At 42.0% G+C, this 19,368-nt stretch overlaps 1 protein-coding gene across 1 annotated transcript in view; it reads left to right on the top strand.

Annotated features, from left to right (window-relative positions):
• MAML3 (mastermind like transcriptional coactivator 3) overlaps positions 1-19,368 on the top strand; it is a 432,660-nt gene that overhangs the window by 240,002 nt on the left and 173,290 nt on the right. Inside the window, exon 2 of the mRNA XM_060147673.1 lies at positions 10,601-12,109. Within this exon, the coding sequence (XP_060003656.1) occupies positions 10,601-12,109 (1,509 nt within the window). The remainder of the gene's footprint in view (positions 1-10,600; positions 12,110-19,368) is intronic.

The following is a 19,368-nucleotide window of genomic DNA, read 5'->3' as shown; positions in this document are numbered from 1 at the left end:
TACAATAACGAACCCAAAGCAATTAAGAAAATGGGAATAGGAACATACATATCGATAATTATCTTAAATGTAAATGGACTAAATGCTCCCACCAAAAGACACAGATTGGCTGAATGGATACAAAAACAAGACCCATATATTTGCTGTCTACAAGAGACCCACTTCAGACCTAGGGACACATACAGACTGAAAGTAAGGGGATGGAAAAAGCTATTTCATGCAAATGGAAACCAAAAGAAAGCTGGAGTGGCAATTCTCATATCAGAGAAAATAGACTTTAAAATAAAGACTATTAGAAGAGACAAAGAAGGACACTACGTAATGATCAAGGGATCGATCCAAGAAGAAGATATAACAATTGTAAATATTTATGCACCCAACATAGGAGCACCTCAATACATAAGGCAAAGGCTAACAGCCATGAAAGGGGAAATCGACAGTAACACATTCATCGTAGGGGACTTTAACACCCCACTTTCACCAATGGACAGATCATCCAAAATGAAAATAAATAAGGAAACCCAAGCTTTAAATGATACATTAAACAAGATGGACTTAATTGATATTTGTATGACATTCCATCCAAAAACAACAGAATACTCATTTTTCTCAAGTGCTCATGGAACATTCTCCAGGATAGATCATATCTTGGGTCACAAATCAAGCCTTGGTAAATTTAAGAAAATTGAAATTGTATCAAATATCTTTTCCGACCACAGCGCTATGAGACTAGATATCAATTACAGGAAAAGATCTGTAAAAAATACAAACACATGGAGGCTAAACAATACACTACTTAATAACGAAGTGATCACTGAAGAAATCAAAGAGGAAATCAAAAAATACCTAGAAACAAATGACAATGGAGACACGACAACCCAAAATCTATGGGATGCAGCAAAAGCAGTTCTAAGAGGAAGTTTATAGCAATACAATCCTACCTTAAGAAACAGGAAACATCTCGAATAAACAACCTAACCTTGCACCTAAATCAATTAGAGAAAGAAGAACAAAAAGAACCCAAAGTTAGCAGAAGGAAAGAAATTGTAAAGATCAGATCAGGAATAAATGAAAAAGAAATGAAGGAAATGATAGCAAAGATCAATAAAACTAAAAGCTGATTCTTTGAGAAGATAAACAAAATTGATAAACCATTAGCCAGACTCATCAAGGAAAAAAGGGAGAAGACTCAATTCAATAGAATTAGAAATGAAAAAGGAGAAGTAACAACTGACACTGCAGAAATACAAAAGATCATGAGAGATTACTACAAGCAACTCTGTGCCACTAAAATGGACAACCTGGAAGAAATGGACAAATTCTTAGAAATGCACAACCTGCCAAGACTGAATGAGGAAGAAATAGAAAATATGAACAGACCAATCACAAGCACTGAAATTGAAACTGTGATTAAAAATCTTCCAACAAACAAAAGCCCACGACCAGATGGCTTCACAGGCGAATTCTATCAAACATTTAGAGAAGAGCTAACACCTATCCTTCTCAAACTCTTCCAAAATATAGCAGAGGGAGGAACACTTCCAAACTCATTCTACGAGGCCACCATTACCCTGATACCAAAACCAGACAAGGATGTCACAAAGAAAGAAAACAACAGGCCAATATCACTGATGAACATAGATGCAAAAATCCTCAACAAAATACTAGCAAACAGAATCCAACAGCACATTAAACGGATCATACACCATGATCAAGTGGGGTTTATTCCAGGAATGCAAGAATTCTTCAATATATGCAAATCAATCAACGTGATACACCATATTAACAAATTGAAGGAGAAAAACCATATGATCATCTCAATAGATGCAGAGAAAGCTTTCAACAAAATTCAACACCCATTTATGATAAAAACCATGCAGAAAGTAGGCATAGAGGGAACTTTCCTCAACATAGTAAAGGCCATATATGACAAACCCACAGCCAACATCGTCCTCAGTGGTGAAAAACTGAAAGCATTTCCACTAAGATCAGGAACAAGGCAAGGTTGCCCACTCTCACCACTCTTATTCAACATAATTTTGGAAGTTTTAGCCACAGCAATCAGAGAAGAAAAGGAAGTAAAAGGAATCCAAATCGGAAAAGAAGTAAAGCTGTTACTGTTTGCAGATGACATGATACTATACATAGAGAATCCTAAAGATGCTACCAGAAAACTACTAGAGCTAATCAATGAATTTGGTAAAGTAGCAGGATAGAAAATTAATGCACAGGAATCTCTGGCATTCCTATACACTAATGATGAAAAATCTGAAAGTGAAATCAAGAAAACACTCCCATTTACCATTGCAACAAAAAGAATAAAATATCTAGGAATAAACCTACCTAAGGAGACAAAAGACCTGTATGCAGAAAATTATAAGACACTGATGAAAGAAATTAAAGGTGATACAAATAGATAGAGAGATATACCATGTTCTTGGATTGGAAGAATCAACATTGTGAAAATGACTCTACTACCCAAAGCAATCTACAGATTCAATGCAATCCCTATGAAACTACCACTGGCATTTTTCACAGAACTAGAACAAAAAATTTCACAATTTGTATGGAAACACAAAAGACCCCGAATAGCCAAAGCAATCTTGAGAACAAAAAACGAAGCTGGAGGAATCAGGCTTCCTGACTTCAGACAATACTACAAAGCTACAGTAATCAAGACAGTATGGTACTGGCACAAAAAGAGAAAGATAGATCAATGGAACAGGATAGAAAGCCCAGAGATAAACCCACGCACATATGGTCACCTTATCTTTGATAAAGGAGGCAGGAGAAAGGACAGCCTCTTCAATAAGTGGTGCTGGGAAAACTGGACAGCTACATGTAAAAGTATGAGATTAGATCACTCCCTAACACCATACACAAAAATAAGCTCAAAATGGATTAAAAACCTAAATGTAAGGCCAGAAACTCTCAAACTCTTAGAGGAAAATATAGGCAGGACACTCTATAACATAAATCACAGCAAGATCCTTTTTGACCCACCTCCTAGAGAAATGGAAATAAAAACAAAAATAAACAAATGGGACCTAATGAAAGTTCAAAGCTTTGCACAGCAAAGGAAACCATAAACAAGGCCAAAATACAACCCTCAGAATGGGAGAAAATATTTGCAAATGAAGCAACTGACAAAGGATTAATCTTCAAAATTTATAAGCAGCTCATGCAGCTTAATAACAAAAAAACAAACAATCCAATCCAGAAATGAGCAGAAGACCTAAATAGACATTTCTCCGAAGAAGATATACAGACTGCCAACAAACACATGAAAGAATGCTCAACATCACTAATCATTAGAGAAATGCAAATCAAAACTACAATGAGATATCATCTCACACCAGTCAGAATGACCATCATCAAAAAATCTACAAACAATAAATGCTGGAGAGGGTGTGGAGAAAAGGGAACCCTCTTGTACTGTTTGTAGGAAGGTAAATTGATACAGCCACTGTGGAGAACGGTATGGAGGTTCCTTAAACTACAAATAGAACTACCATATGACTCAGCAATCCCACTACTGGGCATGTACCCTGAGAAAACCATAATTCAAAAAGAGTCATTTACCAAAATGTTCATTGCAGCTCTATTTACAATAGCCCGGAGATGGAAGCAACCTAAGTGTCCATCATCGGATGAATGGATAAAGAAGATGTGGTACATATATACAATGGAATATTACTCAGCCATAAAAAGGAACGAAATTGAACTATTAGTAATGAGGTGGATAAACCTAGAGTCTGTCATACAGAGTGAAGTAAGTCAGAAAGAAAAAGACAAATACCGTATGCTAACACATATATATGGAATTTAAGGGGAAAAATGTCATGAAGAACCTAGGGGTAAGACAGGAATAAAGACACAGACCTTCTAGAGAATGGACTTGAAGATATGGGGAGGGGGAAGGGTAAGGTGTGACAAAGCAAGGGAGAGGCATGGACATATATACACTACCAAACGTAAGGTAGATAGCTAGTGGGAAGCAGCCGCATAGCACAGGGAGATCAGCTCGGTGCTTTGTGACCGCCTGGAGGGGTGGGATAGGGAGGGTGGGAGGGAAGAGATATGGGAAGATATGTATATATAGAACTGATTCATTTTGTTGTAAAGCAGAAACTAACACACCATTGTAAAGCAATTATACTCCAATAAAGATGTTAAAAAAATTATCTGTGTCTTCATATGCTTATTATCTGCTGGTTGAATGAGAAGAAAATAACCATATGAAAATTGATATGGTTAAACCAGATCATCTTTTGGTTTGACCAGAGCAGATCAGAATGACCAGAATGTTCTCTTGGAGCCTCTAAATTAGTTATAGCATCTGCAGGCTGAGATTCCAATGGATCTTTAATTCTTGGGAAATACTTGTGTCTCTAATATTTGGTGAAGGAAGTTCACTCACACTTTTGGTTGGAGGGGGTGCTTTGGCAGGTGAAAACCACTTGAAACCTTTGTAAGGAAATTTACAATTCAACTATGAAAATATCCAGCATTTTGAGTTCACATCCATGTCAAAACACTTGACCTTGGTAATGTTATATAAAGTCTCTGGGTTTCAGGTTCACTTTTCCTTTCCACGATGCTCTTCATATGCTCTTGAGTTGGTCTCAGCATATGTTTCCTGGACCCTTAGAGTCCTCAAAAATCTTACGGAAGGGACAGTCTATGAGCCATCTCCGGCATTTTAAAATAACCAAAATAAATTGTACATTTATTCAATTGTCATTAAACACCATACAGGCCAACATTTTCAAATGCCTGCTTTAGGGATCTTGTTACACAAACTGAGTGTGGTTGTTTGTGAAATCTTTTTAGTTTTCATTCATTCGTACAATCTTATGAAGGAAAAGGCAAGCCGTTATGGTATGATGTGTACGAGGATGCCTTGGGAGCACATAGAGGGTCTCCAAGATTTGAAGGTGTGGGGAGGGGCTGTCAAGAGAGACTGTATAGAACGTAATGTCTAAACTGAATGCTGATGGACGAATAGAACTGGTCGGGTGAAGAAGTTGGGTGAGAGTATAACATATACAAAGACTCGGAGAGACAGAGAACAAATGCCATGCATCCCGACTATGGCAAATCATTAAGTATAACTGAAGGTTTAGAGTTGCTTGGTGTTGGAGGGCCAGTGGAGGGGAAGAAGGTTGGAGGTGACAGCTGAGACTGGAGAGGCAAGCAGGGAGTGAGGATCAAGTTGTGGAGGGTCGGTGTGTGAGCCTTAGATGATGCTGACGACAGCAGACAGCTCCAGAGGAGCTGCAAGTGAAGAATGGGTCCACATTTTTTTTTTTTTGCGGTACGCGGGCCTCTCACCGCTGTGGCCTCTCCCGCTGCGGAGCACAGGCTCTGGACGCGCACGCTCAGCGGCCATGGCTCATGGGCCCAGCCGCTCCGCGGCATGTGGGATCTTCCCGGACCGGGTCACAAACTTGCGTCCCCTGCATCGGCAGGCAGACTCTTGACCACTTCACCACCAGGGAAGCCCTGGGTCCACATTTTATAAAGAAAATCACAGCCACAACACAGAGAATCGGTTAGAGAAGAGGCAAGACTGGAGCAGAGAGGCTAGTCAAGAGCTGCTACAGAAATCATGAGAGCAGTGTTGATGATCGGAACCAAGGTAGTGGCATCGGGGGTGGAAAATGAGAATAAAAATCGATAAGATAAGGATAAGGATAAGAACAGATAGTCCTCAAAGTGTAACTGGTTTGGGATGGTGGGGAGAGGGTGGAATCAAGTAAGGATGAGTCCTGAAAACCGTCTGAAAGAACTTTATCACGATTAGCATGGGAGCCCAGGGCCATTGACGAAGGCATGACTGTGCTTCACCGCCTGCATGAATCAGGAGTGTGGGCCGTGCAGTCACACCTGAGTCTGAATTTGAATCCAGGTTGAGCACCCGCCCTTCCCCCCAACCCGCAGCTCTGTAATCTGGGACACAGTGCTTAATCTCACTGTACCTAAAGTTTCTCCTCTGTAAGTGGTTCTAATAAATCCTACCCACCTTTTAGAATCATTAGGAGTAAGAGACAGGAATCTGATAGTTAGCCCCAATATCGTCTATCCTAAAATCTTCATTATGTTAATAGTAGGACCATCATTTTTCTTCCCAAGCTCCGTGATTCTCCCCAATTTCATTCAGAGTCTGGGACAAGTCAATGAGAGTTTTGTTGTTGTTGTTGTTTTTTAACTTACTAGCACTGCTAAGAGTCTAAAGGAAGAAAGAATATCTTCATCATGGACACACTGGCCCAGGGGACCCGTTAGAATCTGCTGGGAATGTCCGCAGAGGCCTAGCTATCTTAGCCATGTGGCTCCTCGTTCTGGGTGCCATCCACCCTCCCCATTCCACCTCCTCCGAAACACTGCCCTTTTCTCTGTTGAACCATCAGACCAGCACATGACCCGCCCCAAAGATCTGCTATGAGGATAATATACGATCCTATGTAAAAGTGCTTTAGAACCCCAAAGGCACAGCTGTTCTTATTACTACTGGTCTGGGTGTCATATCACCACTCCCAAACCCATTCTGTATCTCCCTGCCTCTAAGTCTCTCTCTCTGTCTCTCTCTGTCTCTCTGTCTCTCTCTCTCTCTCTCACACACACACACACACACACACACACACACACACACACAGTTTGACAGAAACACAAGCCATCAAGCCCCACTATAGGCGAGAGACTCGTGGTGGAGCCGCTGTGGAGGAGGAATGGTTTCCCTTAGAGTAATTGGCACATGAGAGCGGCCCCCATTGTACTGGGCAGGGGATGAACAGCAACTTCAGCTCCTGGCACCACAGCCTCCCTTAATGGGAGAAACCATGTGTATGTAATAATACAAGAATACCGGCACAAGGAAGCTGAAGTCGGTCGAGAGTTCCCGTGATCCTTCCACAAGAGCACAGATTGTACTAAGGAGGCTTCCAGCTTTGGGAGGCAGAAGGGCCAGGGACTTCCTGAGATAAGGCTCTTCGGGATGAGACCCTGACCTGAATCCTTGCGGGGATGGGGCGTCCCCAGGACATTGCCCCGTTCTCATGCTCACTGAGCACAGTGCTTGCAAGTTCCTCAGCCCGCAGGTCCTATCTCCTCCTGCCCACTCTCCATCTATCTCCCAAGAGAGAATGAGAAGAGAGTTAGACTAGCAAAGGATGATGAGACACAGGAGGGATGCTTAGATGGCTCTGCTATTTTGGATACAACTAAAAACTATAACATGGTTTCAGTATATCTTCCATGATGTCTTTCTTATATTTCCAACGCTGGTACAGGAAATATATGTCAAGATTTGGGTTAAAGGGGCCAGCAGTGGAGAACTCTAGGCCCTGAAGGAAAAGGAAATACTCAGTAGCTCCATTCAGGTTGCATCCTGGAAATGTATTTGATTTGAACCTCAACCATCCAGTGCTGTTCCACAATCTAGGACACAAATACATTAGCACTTGGACTCAGGCTTGAATTGCAAATTTGATCTTTTGTTGTTCATATTTAAAAAGCTATACAAGGTGCTTGGAAAACGTTAGGCTTTTGCAGGCTAGGGAACAGAAGTATTATCATTTTACCTATTTGTTTTTAGAGATCCAGAAACTAATCTATCTCAGCTGCAGTTGTGACTATTGATATCACTGCATTTTAAAAAATTTTAATTGTGTTTTTAAAATAGTAATAGCTGAGGCTTAGTGGGTGCTTACACGATACCAGACATGAAGCTAAGTGCTTTCCATATTACTTCATTTAAGTTCATCCTCACAGTAACTATAGGAGCTAGATATTATTAACCCATTTTACAGATAAGGCATCCAAAGCTTAGGAGAGTTTAAATAAGTTTTCCAGGATTCATTCATTCAACATGTATTTATTATCTACTTTGAGCTACTAGGGGCCCAGTAGTGGAGTAACGCAGAAAAATCCCTACCTTCATGTAACTCACTTTCTAATGGAGGGTATCGTAGCTAACATTTATGAAGTACCAGACAATATTTATATGTATTAACTCTTAGGTAGGGGTTCTTGGGTTTGAAGCCAGGCTTTCTAACTCCAGGGCCAGTAGGGCTGTTTCTGTGTTACTGTTACTATTACTGTTCTGTGTTACTATTCCTTTTTTTTTTTTAACATCTTTATTGGAGTATAATTGCTTTACAATGGTGTGTTAGTTTCTGCTGTATAACAAAGTGAATCAGCTATACATATACATATATCCCATATCTCCTCCCTCTTGCGTCTCCCTCCCACCCTCCCTATCCCACCCCTCTAGGTGGTCACAGAGCACCGAGCTGATCTCCCTGTGCTACTGCCCTATTGTGACTCACCCACCTGGGCCTGCTCTGCTGATAAGAGGTGAGGCTTGGTGTTCCCAGCCAGACCTGTCTGTCTCCATGGTCTCGGCCACCACTGTTTTCCAGCGGAACAAACAGAGCATTTGCCTTTATTTCTCCATCCTGCCCCGTCCATTTCATGGCCTAGAACAGAATCGTGGACCTGTAGTTTTAAAAATAAAGTCAGGTTCATTTTTAAGACAAGTGCCTGTTTTTTTAAGGTTAATATCCCTGCAGGAGGTGCCGAGGGCCCCGAGCTTTACTTCCTTTAGACCCTGAAGCTGTCTTATCTGAACTTGCCACTGTGTGTTGGAGCTACATTCAAGTATCTGCCATATCTACGATCAGAACCACGGTTTCCTGGTTTGTTCAATAAATAACGTAATTTTCAAAAATAATAATAATAATAAATAACGTAATTTTCTAGCAGGTTCTACCTAAGATGATGGATTGAGCCAGATCTTGTTTGAAGTCAAATCCCAGTGTGTCCCAGTTGGGGCCTTGTTTTCGGAAATTCAGGAACACCTACCAAGCAACTACAGAATGTTTGGTGATTAAAAATAGAAAGTTTAGGAGCAAGGGTTCCACTGGATTTTTACTTAAGAACCTCTTTTGTTTCCTTTTAAAATGGAATTCTCTACTTATGAGAGAAAGGCAATACAGTAGCACTTCTTAGAATCCCCCAGATTGTCTCCGGAAGGGTTTTATTCTACAGGTGGCGCCTGGGGAGCCTTCCCAGTTCCATGTGTGAGTGCAGCGTCAGAGGGGAGCCTGCCCCTCTCCCCCCTTGCTCCTGTGATACGCAACCCCTCTGGCAAGGATAGGAGAGTGCCCAAGGGGGGCTCTTCTGCCTCTTCCCTCCTTCCCCAGGTCACTCTGCCTTGTACCTTCAGCTCTGCAAAGTTACTGAAACCTCTGTCTAACCCAGTTTGCCTTCCCTTTGTCGTCATCCACCAAGCGTTTCCCCCGGGCTTTTCAAAGGAGTCCAGTTAAATGGACACAGCACTCTCCGGGGTGAGAGATTCCATTACCAGGAATGTAGAAGCTCAAAGTCAAGCATTCTTTAATGTCAATGGAGTTGCCTCCTGCTCTGATCCAAGCTCACCTCCTTCAGCCCCTGTGAATTAAACAATAGAATCATTCATTTTTGCCACTATTAACCACTGCTATGAACTTGAACTGAACACTACCTGCAGCCCCACAGATACACAGTAAGCAAGTCAGCCGTAGTCCTTCTTCTTGGAGCTCACTAAACAGACACTTAAGCAATTGCCCCAAAGTATGGTAGAAGCTATGATGGGGAAGTAGAGGTTGCTTGGAAAAACGTATTCCAGGATTTCCAACCCAGTGCAGGTGGGTCAAAGGAGGTACCTATTGTAGTTGGGGTGAAGGGATGTGAGAGAAGATTTCCTAGAGGAAGTGAAATCTAAGCTACAACCTGGAAGATGAGTGGCTGTTACCAGGGGAAGGGGAGAAGTATGTTCCAAGAAAAGAAAACAACATGTACTGTGCCTTGGAAGCAGAAGGAAGCTTAAGACCAAACAATGAAGAATCCCAGCACTTAGGAGAGCGAAAGAAGAATACATAAGAGACTGAGAAAGCACAGATGGAAAGAACGAAGGAAATCCAGAAAAGTGTGGTATCGTGGAAACCCATGGAAGCACACTTTTAGAACAGAGCAGGCTACTGTGTCACAAAGTGCTGGGAGGTCAAGTAAAATAAGAACCAAAACGAAGTTTCTGGTTATGTTAACCATTAATCTTCATTTCTGTGTTATTCAGTAAATGTGTTAAATTCCGTAATCTTAGAGGATTTTCAGTGTTCTTTAAAGTATTGTTGATTTAATTCCTTAACGTTCTCAAGTCAGATGCGACAAGAACTTAAGATAGGTTTTAGCACCTTTCTAGAGCATGACACATTTTGGTCCAAGTCTCACACGTAGCATTCATTTGGAAAATAATAATATGACGATGCTTCCCAATAGGAGAGTTATTGCCTTAACTCTTTCTTTCCTTTTGTTCCACCCTCCAGTCTTCAGTTTGCTTTCTGTCTCTTAGCCGTGTGAGCGCTGCTTTTGGGCAAAACCTTTTCCCGTAGAATTTGAATTGAAGCCTGGCCAATTTTGAAATTAGAAGTATAACATCTTTCTGATGTGTTCTAAACCATTTAAAAATGAGTTCGTCGCAATGCATACCACCATGCTTAATGAGTAAGTAAACCATGACTTGGAGATTTAGTCATTCTCTTTCCTGTTTCTTTTCCAGCTCCAAGAGACTGTGAAAAGGAAGTTGGAAGGAGCCCGATCACCCCTTAATGGAGACCAGCAGAATGGTGCTTGTGACGGGAGTTTTTCTCCAACTAGCAAGCGAATACGAAAGGACATTCCTACAGGGATGGAAGCCATCAACAATTTGCCCAACAATATGCCACTGTCTTCGGCTTCTCCTCTTCACCAACTTGACCTGAAGCCTTCTTTGCCCTTGCAGAACAGTGGGACTCACACTCCTGGGCTTCTGGAAGATCTGAGTAAGAATGGGAGACTCCCAGAACTTAAAATTCCTGTGAATGGTTGCAGTGACCTGGAGGACAGCTTCACCATCTTGCAGAGCAAGGACCTCAAACAAGAACCTCTAGATGACCCTACTTGCATAGACACATCAGAAACGTCTCTTTCGAATCAGAACAAGCTGTTCTCAGACATTAACCTGAATGATCAGGAGTGGCAAGAATTAATAGATGAACTGGCCAACACAGTTCCTGAAGATGACATACAGGACCTGTTCAACGAAGACTTTGAAGAGAAGAAGGAACCAGAGTTCTCGCAGCCGGCCACAGAGACCCCCGTCTCCCAGGAGAGCTCCAGCGCGAAGAGTGACCCATCATCTCACTCTCCTTTTGCACACGTCTCCATGGGCTCTCCCCAGGCCCGGCCTTCTTCTTCTGGCCCTCCCTTTTCTACTGTCTCCACGGCCACCAGTTTACCTTCCGTGGCCAGCACTCCCGCGGCCCCCAACCCTGCCGGCTCCCCAGCAAACTGTGCTGTCCAGTCCCCTCAAACTCCAAACCAAGCCCACACTCCAGGCCAGGCTCCCCCTCGGCCTGGGAATGGTTATCTCCTTAATCCGGCCACCGTGCCAGTGGCTGGTTCAGGGTCGGGGCCTGGGGCTGTGCCCGGCTCTGAGCTGTCTCCGGCTGAGCAGCTCAAGCAGATGGCGGCCCAGCAACAGCAAAGGGCCAAACTCATGCAGCAGAAGCAGCAGCAACACGCAAATCAGACTGCAAGTTGGTCTCCTTTAGGGCCTCCATCCAGTCCCTACGGGGCAGCTTTCACTGCGGAAAAACCAAATAGCCCAATGATGTACCCCCAAGCCTTTAACAACCAAAATCCTATAGTGCCTCCGATGGCCAACAACCTGCAGAAGACGACCATGAATAACTACCTCCCTCAGAATCACATGAATATGATCAATCAACAGCCAAATAACCTGGGTACAAACTCCTCAAACAAACAGCACAGTATTCTTACTTACGGCAACACTAAGCCTCTGACGCATTTTAATGCAGACTTGAGTCAGAGGATGACGCCCCCGATGGCCAACCCCGGCAAAAACCCTCTGATGCCCTACATCCAGCAGCAGCCCCCGCAGCCGCAGCCGCAGCTCCAGGCCCCCAGGGCACACCTGAGTGAGGACCAGAAACGCATGCTTCTCATCAAGCAGAAGGGAGTGATGAATCAGCCCATGGCTTACCCGGCGCTTCCATCCCACGGTCAGGTAAGTGTGAAAGTGGGACGCGCTTGGAGGTGCTCTCGGCGTGCGTTGCAGACTGTCGACGTGCGATGCTCCCCGTGCTTCAGTGGTAGGGGGTTAATCGCCTGTGGAAATCCTTCCTACATCGCCTCATGTAGTTAGCACGTTTGTTTGAGCGGTTTTTTCCTCTTTTTCCTAAGAGATGGGGAAAGGCGGCACAGGATGCTTGCCTGTATTTGAATGCCTGGGAATCGAACTTCTTTTATTCTGGAGAGCAGATAAGAAAGCGAAAATGACATAACGTGCTCACTAGGAAGAAAGCAGGCTGTCGAGGTCCCATGACAGAACGTGGTTCTCCTCCTGTAGCTTCTCTCCCGGGTCATGCGGTCCAGGACTGGGGATGGCGGGAAGGCCAGAGCGTTTAGGGATCTCTACAACCGTCTGAGAAGGTTCTGAATGACCTTGGCCTGTCTCACTGAATTATGAATCATGGAAATTTGGATTCTTGACGTTCAAAGGTGGGAGAGTTTTCTGTGTTTGCAAAGGGAAGTGGAGGATAGATTTTTGTAGGACCGTGTAACGTTTTAACATTTGTTGATGTACTAGCACCATTAGAAGCTGTTTCAACCTCGTGACTTGAGAGTTTAGTAAAACCTCTGTAATTCGTTCAGCTCTGATTCGGGAGGATTTGATGATGACCGTCTCTTAGTGCTCTATTAGGTCTCCTCTTTCCCACTTTCTTCATGACATCCTGGTATCGGGGTGTAGAGCTCTCAGGGATCCATGGTAAAAATGAGTGGCAGCCATTGGGGAGTGGACTCTCATTGACAAGCATTGGCTCTCCTCACCCTGACCAGTGTAGCAAGCGGCCAACCCTCCTTTAATTTAGCACGTCATCTACCTGGCAGGGCGCGAAGGGAGATCCGCGGTTCTACTGATCTTACCCCGACATGGGTGAATTCATGAGCCATCATTTTATTGCCACCTGCTGTCAGTTGTGTAGGCACAATTCTGGGCCTCAGTCCTCCCTGGACGCCCACATTTGCATTGCAGTTGGAGACTTTGCAGGAAAGTCTTTGCTTTAGGGGCCCTTGTGCAAACGGGTCCAGACTAGTGCTTGGATATGCACCCACAGGGGGATGCACTGGGAGCGCTGGGAAGAAAGGCAGGCAGATCTTGCATCACCAGGCACTGTTTGCATCTGCGTCTCCCTGTGTGCGCCCTCCCCCAGCCCCCCACCCCACCTCCCCAAGCCTGAGGGAGGCTGCAGGGCTGGAGGCGGTGCTGGCCTGCAGAGACAGGCCTGAGCTCTGTGGCTTGATGCTTGTCCTTCACAGCCCTTCCAACCCCAGAACCTCATAGTGGTTTCTTGTCTGCACATGCTGACCAGCTCTAGAGAAATTCTGCCTGGAGAAATAAAACTATAGCTTGGTTGACATCAACGGCAATCAGTCGCTGGTAGAAAAACATCATTGAAATGGGAACTTGTATGTCTTATCTTGGCTTCATTGAAACCCTATATACCATTGGAAAAAGGCAGCATTTTACACATTTCAATATTAAGTTCTGAAGCAGGCAAGAATATAGGCAATACACAAGGATGTTTGTTGTAGCCCAGAGGTTTATGAGATGGCAGGCTGTCAGAATGGTCTGCTCTTAATCTTAAGGCATCTCGTGCTTCTACGTCTGCTGTTTTTCACACCAGCTACGGTAGAGTCCTTCCTCCAAACCAGACCAGTGGTTCCAACTCTGCAGACATGTGGGTGCAACGTAAGCCAGCCTCACTCCCCACCCTCACTTAAATGTCTTTTGAAATTTGCCAGCTTGGGACGAAGCTCCTGTCTTTGCTGGAACATGAATTTTGAAGGTGCTTGTTTCAGGTCCTTATGCTTGCCTGGCTATGAGTAACCAAAGCCTTGAGCTGCAGAGGTCATGTTGAGAAAGGGCTCAGTCAAGTGATGAAGAAACAAAAGTGATGGTTTTCTAGATTAAACCCGTGAGCTCCTCCTTTCCTCCTTCCATCTCACGAGGTGCTTTCAGGATGGACAGAATCTTCCTTATTAGAATAATCATTTCTTAACCTCATAAAGGACCATCAAGCAAAGCATGCTTTTTAATGAAATATTAACTCACCACTGTTTGAAACAGGCTTTGACATACATATATAAACATGTGACTATCTTTTTGCAAATATACCATTTATTTCATGCTTTTATCTGATTGTGGAGAAGTATTGACACAGCTCTTGGAATAGTTAATTACACTCTAGGGGAGTACATTGCACAAATACAAGCGTGAATTACAGGCAAGATATAAAGTATAATTATACATAGGTATAGTTCAAATTTGTTTTCTGCTGTTGCTAGTGAAAATTCACTTTACTCTTTCTTGGCCACAAGGACCATGATGAACACTTAGTTTTAATGAGTAACTTGAGCACTGAAGCCAATAACACTAGAACATTTATTTCAAGATAATTTTCTTATACAGATGTTTACTTATTTGGGACATTTGCAGCAAAAGCCATTTCTCTCGGGAACAGATAGAAATTCACTCTGTTCTTGGAGGTTTTGAGAAAGAGGGAGCCAAAAATAGAGAAAAAAAAAAACAACAACTTATTTCAAAATTTTGAATATGTTTTATCTGATAGTTCCACTTCTCAGAATTTAAATATTATTCCTTATAATTAGAGAATTGAACAAAGATTTATGTACAAAGGTTATGCTCATGGTTTTACTTATGATTGTGAAAATTAGGACCAAAATAAGCATTTTGGAAAAATGAATAATGTACATGAAAATCATGCTATTAATGAATGATTAATCACATGGAAATGCACAAAGTATGAGTGAAAAGAGCAGATCAAATAACAGCTTGTATGTCACAATCCAAATTATGTTTTTTAATAGGTATAGAAAAATACTGAATAGCTAAAATATTAAGAATGGTATTTCTGGTATTAAGTGTTAAGAGAGAAGTATTAATGGTATTAATGGTATTAAGAATGGTAAAATTATGAGCGATTATTGTTTTCCTTTTTATACTTTTCTTTCATTTATTTGAGTATTTATTGTGTTTTTCTTTTCATCTTTATTGGAGTATAATTAATTTACAATGTTGTGTTAGTTTCTGCTGTACAACAAAGTGAATCAGCTATATGTATACGTATATTCCCATATCCCCTCCCTCTTGAGCCTCCCTCCCACCCTCCCTATCCCACCCCTCAGGGTGGTCGCAAAGTGCCCAGCTGATCTCCCTGTGCTATGCAGCTGCTTCCCACTAGCTACCTATTTTACATTTGGTGGTGTATATCTGTCAGTGCTACTCTCTCACTTCGTCCCAGCTTCTCTTTCCCTGCTCTGTGTCCCCAAGTCCCTTCTCTATGTCTGCATCTTTATTCCTGTCCTGCCACTAGGTTCATCAGTGCTGGTTTTTTAGATTCTATATATATGCTTTAGCATACGCTATTTGTTTTTCTCTGACTCACTTCACTCTGTATGACAGACTCTAGGTCCATCCACCTCATTACAAATAACCCAGTTTCGTTCCTTTTTATGGCTGAGTAGTATTCCACTGTATATATGTGCCACATATTATTTATCCATTCATCTGTTGATGGACATTTAGGTTGCTTCCGTGTCCTGGCTATTGTAAATAGTGCTGCAGTGAACATTGTGGTACATGTATCTTTTTGAGCAATCCTCTTTATACTTCACTTAGTTTTTTAATGTTTCATCATACATGTATGTTTAATTCTACCACTAGGAAAAAAATGTTTTTAAGGAAGGAAAATACCCTATATTTTAAATGTTTACATTCTACTGATTTTTTTTCAAAAAATCCTTAGTTATCCAATTTGCCAGTAGGATGGAGGTGACATCATTACTTTCTATTCATTTACATATATGAGTTGTGAATCCCTGCTCTAGGAGATAGTTCAAACCCCTTCTCCCCACACTTCACTCTCTTTTCCTTTCTCTCTCCACATCGCCTGTCGTTCCTTACAATCTTCTCTTAATTCATATGAAAATCAGCTAAAATAGTGACAATGAAAATATTAATAAAATTTCCACCATTATAAGCTTTCAACTCTTCTCTGAGTTATGCTCTTGTTATTATTTCTTTGATCATTTCTCCCTTCCCTTTTCTTGTTTTCCACTTTCTAGAACTTCTCTTCATCATGTATTGGACCTTATGAATTGCTCTCTAATTTTTAAAATATGTGTTTCTGTGGTGAAATAACCAGAACTTACTTTGGTTTGTGTCTATTATCTTTTCCTGATCTTGTTTCTCAAAGACAGGACCTCTCTCCCTCTGTCTGTCTCTCTCTCTCTCTCTCTCTCTCTCTCTGTTTTTACTAATTTTTGTATAGTACAGAACGCCGTGTCTTAAACATAAGGATGTTTCATTTGACGGCAATGATCAAAGTTTGGACCAAAAATATGCTCACAGTTGATTATCAGCTCCAATGGGGAGAGCGTTAGCACAGATAACACAGAGCTGCCATTGAGATCAAATAGAAGAACTGGAAAGGCAAGTCTAAAAACAATCCTTTGATAGTAGGTGGTTATCTTGAACCAGTGGAACAACAATGAGATTGCTGGGATGGCAAACTCTGTCTCTGTGTCCCACAAGTGAAAAAACAATGGAGCAACTATGAAAGAAGTAAAGCAAAAGCAAATAACTACTTTCTGGTCAAGGAAGGGTACAGGGATACCCAGAGCCCAAGAATAATTCCTACGGGGAAGAGTGGAAAGTGAATGATTTCCAAAATGTGATGTTAATTTTTACTAGTTGCAATGATAGGACTAGATAAATCATGGACACTTTGCTACTTTATTCTTCATATGTGTGTTTTCTGTGTGTGGCTGGGTCTATCATAATGAGTCCCTATATGCTTATATTTTACAGAATGTTTTCCCCTTTCAATTTTATTTTACCAAAATCTGTTGGGTCTCCTGTGAGGTATATTATCATAAGCTTTGGAGCCGTAAAAATCTCCGCGGAAGGACCAGAGCTCCAACATTCACAGACATCATGGAAATCTCTTTGAAGATACATTTTTCTTAAACTTGCTGCCTCTTTGTTTAGTTTTTGTAAATTCTGTATTGTTTGTTTGATCCAAATAATACACGACCTAGTTCAGAAAATCAAATAGTACTATAAGGCTTATCAGGGGAAGCAGCAGCCCCCCGCTTCCTCCCCTCCATTCTAATTTCTGCTTCCCAAAGGCAGTTGCTTCAGTTCATGAAGTTGTTTTCTCTTATTTATCTCCATAAACTGCTGTTCCTCAATATTTCAATTGTTCGATTCTATAAAAGACGAGGATTTAACTCACACTGCCTCCTCACAAACACCCCCCTCCACACACCGCCTCTCTTTTTCTCTTCGCATACTCTCAGTAGAACTCAATATATCACAAATTATGATTTTGAAGTTATTGCATATTTACATGGCTGACTTTTGCGTAGTGCCTCACAGTTTAGCTACGTAGTATACTATGGTTATATTTCCTTTCTTGTATAACCTTCTGTTTTCCCTGGAATTTATAACTGCCTCTTTTTTTTTTTTTTTTTTTTTGCATTACGCGGGCCTCTCACTGTTGTGGCCTCTCCCATTGCGGAGCACAGGCTCCAGACGTGCAGGCCCAGTGGCCATGACTCACGGGCCCAGCCGCTCCGCGGCATGTGGGATCTTCCCGGACCGGGGCATGAACCCATGTCCCCATGCCTCAGCAGGCAGACTCTCAACCACTGCGCCACCAGGGAAGCCCTAACTGCCTCTTTTTTTAATTGATGTTATCTCTGTACCTACTTTCAGTCTATCCTCAACCCTTCTGACCGTTTACAACTTTCACTATGATCAAGTACATCAAATATTCTATTTTTTATTATTTTCTTTTTTTCTCTCTCTCCCTCTTTCTCTCCTTCCCTCCCTCTCCTCCCACCTCCTACTTCCCTCTCTCTTTCTCCTTCTCTCTCTCTCTCTCTCTCTCTCACTCTCTTTCTTTCCTTCGGTGTCTCTCCTGAAGGCTTATATGCTTTTGTGCCAATATTCTTCTGTCCTACATTTTCTTGGTCTGCCGCTTAACTGAAGTCATACAACTGCCCTTCACCATCATTCTTGGAATATTTCACCCCCTTCTGTGTTGCATTATCTGTTTTTCTTGATCCCTTCTCCTCTTCTTTCTCAGCTTAGTCCCTTAAATTGGTGGAGCACATCCTCAGAGCTTCTTAAGAAATGGTGCACAGGAGACTGTTTTTATGAAAATGATTTTTGAAAATGTCTTTATCCTAACATTTGACTCATAGTTTGCCAGGTGTAGAATTATAGTCAAGAAAACATATTCCGTCCAAATTGTAAAGGCATTTCTTCACCATCCTGTGGCTTTCATACTGCTAAGTCCAGTGACATTTGGATCTCCTACTCTACGTGTGTAACCTGTTTTTTCCCTCTGAGAGCTTTTCACATCTTCTTTTATCCCTAAAATTTCTTGATGATATGCTTTAATATAGCCCTTTTCCATTCACTATGTCTGGTACTATGACTTTTTTTTTTTTTAATTTGGAACTGTGTCCTTAAGATAAGTTCTTGTATTATTTTTTGATCATTTCTCCCTTCCCTTTTCTCTTTTTTTTAACTTTCTGGAACTTTTATTCATCATGTATCAGACCTCCTGGATTGTTCTCTAATTTTCGTATCTTTTCAATTTTCCATATCTCGGTCCTTCCGTTCTACATTCCGTGAGATCTTCTTAACTTTATGCTCCAACTCTAAAATTAAACATTTTATTTTATTTATCACATTTTTAATTTCCATAAGTTCTTCCTTGTTCTCTGATTTACCCTTTTTCGATCTAAAGCTATTAATTATCATTTTAAAACTAAGTTTTCTTGTACTCCCTGCTTTGTCTCTGTTTCTCCTAAGCACCATTTTTCCGTATGCTCATTTTATTTTTCTTTCTTTCACACTGAAAGCTTTTCTCACACGTTTGTTTATTTAAAGGGTGAGGCACGGTAAAGCTAACTAGTTGCTCTGTGCGCTTAGATAGGGCTTGTCAAATGCGGAGCCTCACTGTAGGGGGATTGAGCTAGAACCCAGCCACTTCACTGGGCTAGCGTCTACAGATTTCCCCCCCCAGGGCCAGTCAGAAAAGACTCCCTCAACCTCGTTACAGAGAGTTGTAAATCTAGAGGCCGGCTTTCAGGAGCTGAGCAGAGGAAGGGAATCGGCAGGTGGCGGTGATGGTGAGGGGTATCTCAGTAAATACTTTGTAGACTTTC

Source organism: Lagenorhynchus albirostris, chromosome 4, assembly GCF_949774975.1.
Source record: "Lagenorhynchus albirostris chromosome 4, mLagAlb1.1, whole genome shotgun sequence".
Taxonomy (NCBI): Eukaryota; Metazoa; Chordata; class Mammalia; order Artiodactyla; family Delphinidae; genus Lagenorhynchus; species Lagenorhynchus albirostris.
Note: the sequence above shows the minus strand (reverse complement) of the source record. Positions and strands in the feature narration are given on the sequence as shown.